Source organism: Miscanthus floridulus, chromosome 15 (genome assembly GCF_019320115.1).
Source record: "Miscanthus floridulus cultivar M001 chromosome 15, ASM1932011v1, whole genome shotgun sequence".
Taxonomy (NCBI): Eukaryota; Viridiplantae; Streptophyta; class Magnoliopsida; order Poales; family Poaceae; genus Miscanthus; species Miscanthus floridulus.
Window position 1 is genome coordinate 71,270,020 of NC_089594.1, and position 6,834 is coordinate 71,276,853.

The window sequence follows — 6,834 nt, forward strand, 5'->3', positions numbered from 1 at the left end:
CTTTCACCAAATGGGCTTCCAAGGCCTTCCCATTTTCAAATATGAGACCCATTTCCTCTATATGCAGAATTCAAAGAAAAAGTGCAGGCGTTATTGCACCATAGGGTAGGCGTAGGCCAGCGTCCTCTTCGGCCGCGCCGAACTCCGTTGCGCCGGCGTTCCCCGTCCGGTCTCCGCAACCCCGAAGGAATTCATCTAGTCCCCTCGCCGGCGCCTCCCGCCCGCCCAGGCGCGAAGACAGTCGAATTGGCTCTGGTAAGAACCCTAATCCCGTCGGATGGATTGTCCTTGAATTTTACCTAGTTTTGCCTGGGAGATCTTTTAGCTGCTGATAAATCCAGCCCTAGCGTCTCCCCAGACCCCAGAAATTGGTAGCTGATTGATTGGCTGGCATTCTAATCTCATTTCATACGTGGTTCTGTTTCGGTTCCATTGGGCTCTTCTTCAGCCACCGCAAGAATGATTGGTCTCGGTTGATTTTGGTGTGATTGTCATTTTCTGATTTTAATGTAGGTGGTAATTATTTTTTCTAGTGATAATTTGGTTGCGTTTCTAGTAGCAATTTAAGTGGTAGTTATTGTTATGTTGAAACTTGTGTGAAAGTTGGCAATGGGTTGGGATTTGACTTGCAAGTACCTGTGTAACACCCTAAAATTTGCACTTTTGAAAATAGGATTAAAATAATTTATTTATGAATTTTTTGTGCTCATGAAAACATAGGGAAATAATATTTTTCATTAAATTAAAATTCATCATAAGGAGTAGCAACATGGATGTACATACATGCCGGTGCATTTGATTTATTGCAATGAGTGGTTGAATCCAAAATTCAAAATGATTTTGAAATTGGCTTAGAAATAAAAGAAAAGAAAATTTAAAAATAAAAGAGTTTAAAAAGTTGTAAAATTTATTTTTGGAAAATTTACCAAAAGTTCTCATTTCTATTCGAGTGAAAAGTATATTTGAAACTCTTTTTGAATTTGATTTGGTTTACATTTGAATTTGGTTTTGAAAACAAAATAGAAAAGGATTTGGAAAAGGAAAAACTTTCCCCTTTTCGGATTTGGCCCGAAGGCTTGGCCTGCTCCGTTCCCTTCCCCATTCCGCGGCCCATCTCGGCCTTCCCCTTTCTCTCCCCGCTTCTCCGCTCGGCTCAGCTGGCGCGGCCCATCTCGCGCCCCGACCCAGCAGCGGATGCCAAGGTTGGCAGGGTTCACTATGAAGCCAAGGCCGCTGTTGGGTCGGGGCGCGAGATGGGCCGCGCCAGCTGAGCCGAGCGGGGCCGCGGGGAGAGAAAGGGGAAGGCCGAGATGGGCCGCGGAATGGGGAAGGGAGCGGAGCAGGCCAAGCCTTCGGGCCAAATCCGAAAAGGGGAAAGTTTTTCCTTTTCTATTTTGTTTTCAAAACCAAATTCAAATGTAAACCAAATCAAATTCAAATATACTTTTCACTCGAATAGAAATGAGAACTTTTGGTAAGTTTTCCAAAAATAAATTTTACAACTTTTTAAACTCTTTTATTTTCAAATTTTATTTTATTTTATTTTTAAGCCAATTTCAAAAGCATTTTGAATTTTGGATTCAACCACTCATTGCAATAAATCAAATGCACCGTCATGTATGTACATCCATGTTGCTACTCGTTATGATGAATTTTAATTTAATGAAAATTATTATTTCCCTATGTTTTCATGAGCACGAAAAATTCATAAATAAATCATTTTAATCCTATTTTCAAAAGTGCAAATTTTAGGTAGTTACAACCTACCTGAGCCTAATGAGTCTTTTACAGTTTGTCTCGACCAAAATTTGGATCCGTGGTAATATAACTTATCCTCTTATAATCCTTGCAATGCAAAGGCAAGGATTTCGATAGATTGGAGCACACATTCTGGCTTTCTATGATGGTTGGCACTCAGACCATTTGGTGTCGACTTCAGCCAGAATATCTCCTTTCATGAGAACACACGCTAATTCTTAATAGGCAAAATGAGATGAAAAAGAGAATAACTTGTACAGGTTGAATTAGGCTTGATATAACCTTGTGTTTATGTAACTGCCCTTGGATTGTTTGGTGTAGCATTAATGACAACGTTCGGCCTCCTTTTCTGAAATAAAACATTCGGCCTCTTGGCCACGACACAATTTTTCCTTATCGTTCTTCTGCTGCAGGTTGGAGGATGCTGAAATATAAGCAAGAAGATGGTTGCGGAGGAGAAAATAGTGAAAGTAAGGAGCAGAAATTTTGCACAACATGAATAACGATTGAGGGCTTTCCATTGTGTGTCAATTGTTCCTTTCTTCACATAGACCCACCTTTTCACTATTTGATTATAATATATACAATTGTTTTCTTTCATCAGTGTGCAGGGATCAGGTTGATCCTTTTGATGAGGAATTTTGTGATACAAATGATTCTGGTCAAGGTGTCTGGAGTGAAATCAGCAAAAGAGCTGCTATAAAGTTGTCTCGCAATGTTTTCTCCCTTGCTTCATTTAAAGGTGAATTGGTGTCTTCTCATTAGTTTCCACATCTTATTTGATCATCATTAATGAATAATTGAAAATATGATCGTGTGAAGGAGGTGTGATGCTATGTGCGTGCTCAGGCATAGTTGTACAATGTGAGCCACTCATCACAACTTTGCTGACTTCAGCAAGTTTGGTCAGATCTTCTCATGATGAAAACAGGATTGAAGATGACTTGAGGGTTGGTGGTGCTAGTCATGCTTTACACCTTCTTCTTGTTCATTCACAGTACTAGTTCTATCTGATTTTGTCATTTCAGATTAGAGTGCGCTCTAATTACCCAAACTATATCAACGGGTGGTTGGGTGACTATGATTTGGATTACAACCTCCTTCTTGTCAATATCAAGACCCCCATCTTCCCGTGGCACGTCTTGACCACCAAGTGCAACTTGCGTCATGCAGCAAGGTGCTGGCTGTGGGTCGTGTTTACAACTCTAGAAAATTAATGGCCACAAGCGGGTTAGTGAAGGACACGACAAGCATATTTGATCATGAAGAGATTGCAGTCTCCACTTGTAAAATCAGTAAGGTACATTTTTTTTATTTGTACATGATGGTAACAGATAGTTGCATCAGGGTATGAGTTTGAGCGGCTTAATTGTTCATTGCATTACTAAAGTTCTTCAAGGCATTGGCAGGTTTCTCTTCCAGTGTAGCAGTTGTTAATTGTCGTTTTATTTATTTATTTATATTTATTTGCTAGGCTGGGATTGGAGGGCCCCTTGTTGATGTTGATGGGTACTTTCATGGCATGAATTTTTATGGTGCGGAAGAAACACCATTCCTTCCAAGAAGTATAATTCTCAAATGCTTGAAAAGTTTTGGGATGTTTCGGTATGCTATTATTTATGTGCAACAGCTTCTCTACTGGCTTATATATGCATGTTTGTACTTGCAATCTATCCGCCATGTTTATCTCGTTAGTTTCATTGAGCAGAAGTGTCAACAGAAGTGAGTAAACATAGAAGGCAAGTTAAGGCTGCCTTTCGTGATGTTTTATTTAACAATATGCTTGTAATAAGAGATAGAGAGTTTTTTTAAAATCTTAGACGCTTTGAAGTTTCAGCTCATGTTTTATACACGAAATAGATAACAGGACACATAATTTTTGCATTTGAAGACCTGTAGTTGCTTTGCTTTTGCCTGCTGTATGTATTGGCCTTTTGGATTTTTTAGTCATTTGCAGTTGATTTGCATTTTTGCATATGTTTATTCCTTCATATTCTGGTTTCCTACCTATTTGACTGAATAAGCACAAGTCTTACATGGAAACTTGCCACCTGTTCTGTTAGCGTCATTGTCCCATTGTGTCCCAGCAGTGAGATTGGAAATCTTGTTTCAACACTAAAGGTGGCCTAAATAAAATAGGATACTTTTGGTACAAACTTATTTGGACATATTTTCATTGCGATATCCCTAGACTCTTCTGTATCTAATAATCTGGCCATTTGACTTCCTGCCTTTTGGGATAGTACTTCTCTGCAGCAATTATAACAGATATACTATGTTCTACTGCAGGGATGACAACGAAGGAAATGGCTACACAAGTAAGAAGAAAAAAATAAACCTCTTAATTAAGAATTACACCATACTATTTAGTGTTAGTTATCATTGTGTTAGGGTCCTAACTGCAGTACAATGACAGTTCTACAGTAGCCAACAGCAAGCTGACAAATAATTAGTGGCTTACTAGCTATATAAGTAGTTCTCCTTGCCTGAGAAAGACAGATGTGCCCCAGCAGCACATACTCCTTATGTTGACCCCATTGAGTATGCAGTGAGATTCATGCTACACAATTGTAGATTTGATTTTTTTAAACTAAAAAATATGCAGTAGTACGTATCTTGATCCCTCAATTGTTTGGATATCATTCTTTGAAACATCGAAACTATGTTTAATAAATGGAGTGCATGAGCCCCTAGGGGGCAAAAAATCCATATTTTTGGGTAATACCATATGGGAATATCTTACACAGAGCTTGCCTTTCGTTCATTAGTTTCAGTATGCTATTCCAATTTGTCAATTTCAGATTGCTATTTCCTTTTACTCATCCTTTCTATTGTAGGCCCCATAGACCCTTCCCTGCCAACGTCTTGTGGCTTCTTTTCACAAGGTGAATTTCTTTTATGGCTGATATAAATATTGAAATCATGAATCATATGTAAGTTGATGCATATCTGGTGTTTCTTACTGATTTATGTGTCCATAATTTCTACCAGTATGGAAGGACATCAGCTTTATTAGTTGTACTTGGCATCTTGTAATTCTGACATACTTTGCTGTTGTTTTCTGTCAGTGCTTAAAGTGCTAACTGCGAACCTTTTGCCATAGCATTTGTTGATATGATGCATGATGATCTCGCAGACGGAATTATCCCTTGCCAACTACTATCTGCAGTGAGTAGATGCTATAGATTTTGCAAACTTTCCCCATTTTTGTGCTTTTGCCAGCTATGCTAACTCTCACTGTTGTGCTTTACTGTGTTTTCTTCAACCAGCTGGCATGCACCTGGTTAATTCTTTTGAAGAGAGATTCTGCAAATCGCGTGACTATAGAAGAGACTTCATGAATGAACTCAGTGTGGAACTCGCTTCAAATTTGTCTCAGAATGTTGTTTCACTTGCTTCATTCAAAGGTGACTGTACTGTGACTTGGTCATTTGGTTTCCACTTCAGTAATCACTGATATGCTATGACCTGAAATATATTCTGCATAGGGAAAACAAGGTGGTTTGCATGCTCAGGCATACTTATAGAGTACGATCTACATACGAGTGTGCTGACATCAGCAAGTTTGGTCAGGTCTTCGGACGATGAAAATGCAGTTGTTGAGAACTTGCAGGTGGGTTTGCCATTCATTTTGTAATGCTCCGCATGTTCATTTACCATTCTGATTTAACTCCCATCTTTGCAGATTAAAGTGCACTTCCAAATGGACAATATGTCGATGGGACGCTGCAATACTATAATCTACATTACAACATTGCTGTTGTCAACAACATAGTCTGCCCTGATTCTCGTGCAGCAAATCTCTATAATCCAATAGAAACTGAGACTGGTAGAGAGGTGGTAGCTGTGGGGCGTGTTTTCAGTAGTGGCAGATTGAACAGCCACGCGTGGAGTAGTTACTGATAAACAGAGCAATTTGGGTTGCGATGAGCTTATGATCTCCACCTGTAAAATCACTAAGGTACACTGCTCATTTCTCTTACTTTTTACGTGACGGATATAAATTGCTTACATCAGGCTAGCACCTAATCAGTCACTGCATATTGAACTACATGTGCTAGGCATTACGTGGACATCTTTTTCACTGTCACTGTTTTTTTTTTTTTTTTGCTAGGCTGGGATTGGAGGGCCCCTTGTTGATTTCAATGGTAACTTCCTTGGCATGAACTTCTGTGGCGAGGAAGGAAACCCCATTCCTGCCTAGAAATGTAATTCTTGAATGCCTCGGGCAATTTGAGACAAGAGGGTATGCTCTCAATATCTATGTTGATTTTTTATGGCATGGAACTCATGCAACTTATGCCGTTCACTGCCCCCACTTCGCTCACTCTCCTATCTGAACTTGCAAGCCATGCCAATTTGAAATATCACAGCTTCTGACGCTAAGACTACCCCCATTAAGCACCTTGTGTTAATGTGTACATGTGCTATGCCTATTCTAATTCTATTATCATAGATAGATGTGTAAACAGTTGTTTTGTGTGTTTATTTGGTAGGATCATGGCTGCTGAAAACATCAAGCGTAGTCCAAGCAGGTGTTCTTTCTAACACATTTTCAGGGAGTAGTTTTGTTGCAATCTTTCACCTGAATTTATCTTTTCTTTTCTGAAATATCATTTGTTGAATGACAGATGGCCACTGCGCAAACCCTATTGGGTTTACCCAACCACAGAGGAGCCTGACCCTATGGAAACTTATAGAATTACCTCTGATGACCTTGGACATCTTCGAGTCTGCAATGCGATAACTGATAATTATATTGTTATATGCGTGTGCCATGCCACTCTATGGATCTGTTCTCTCCTGGTAGTATAGCAACTATCGACCTTAGTTGAGTTTCTTTTAATTTATTATTAAGCACCTTTCCTTCGCACATCTAAAACCGGATTTAAAATGCACAATTTGAGATATTTATGGGCCTCCTGCTTTCTCAGTTTTTACATTTGTCTGCTGCAGACTAGAGGCAGGCAGAGCATGTTGTGAACCCGGTCAGACGTGTGGTTTTATTAGGGCACTCTCAATGGGAATTAATTGTGGTTTCTATCTCTATTAAATGACTTGTCAGGTAAGCAAAAT

The 6,834-nt window shown here is 39.4% G+C and overlaps 1 protein-coding gene across 2 annotated transcripts; it reads left to right on the top strand.

The window, feature by feature from the left end:
* Positions 1-96: 96 nt before the first annotated feature.
* Positions 97-6,584, top strand: LOC136508143 (uncharacterized). 2 transcript variants are annotated; one of them, XM_066502774.1, is made up of 15 exons: positions 97-255; positions 2,172-2,228; positions 2,363-2,500; positions 2,581-2,708; positions 2,787-3,058; positions 3,233-3,363; positions 4,048-4,076; positions 4,596-4,643; positions 4,862-4,926; positions 5,028-5,165; positions 5,247-5,371; positions 5,444-5,719; positions 5,873-6,004; positions 6,255-6,293; positions 6,390-6,584. In XM_066502774.1, the coding sequence occupies exons 5-10, from the start codon at positions 2,975-2,977 to the stop codon at positions 5,097-5,099; spliced, it is 429 nt and encodes a 142-aa protein (XP_066358871.1). In that variant the 5' UTR covers positions 97-255; positions 2,172-2,228; positions 2,363-2,500; positions 2,581-2,708; positions 2,787-2,974; the 3' UTR covers positions 5,100-5,165; positions 5,247-5,371; positions 5,444-5,719; positions 5,873-6,004; positions 6,255-6,293; positions 6,390-6,584. The 2 variants fall into 2 exon arrangements, with proteins under 2 accessions (XP_066358871.1, XP_066358870.1); XM_066502773.1 differs by lacking the exons at positions 5,444-5,719; positions 5,873-6,004; positions 6,255-6,293; positions 6,390-6,584.
* Positions 6,585-6,834: the final 250 nt, after the last annotated feature.

Bases quoted from the DNA above. Each gene is read 5' to 3' on its own strand.
- LOC136508143 (XM_066502773.1), top strand. From the start codon at position 2,180: ATGCTGAAATATAAGCAAGAAGATGGTTGCGGAGGAGAAAATAGTGAA. The intron at 2,501-2,580 runs GTGAATTGGTGT...GATCGTGTGAAG, and splicing joins CTCCCTTGCTTCATTTAAAG to GAGGTGTGATGCTATGTGCG. The intron at 2,709-2,786 runs GTTGGTGGTGCT...TTGTCATTTCAG, and splicing joins GGATTGAAGATGACTTGAGG to ATTAGAGTGCGCTCTAATTA.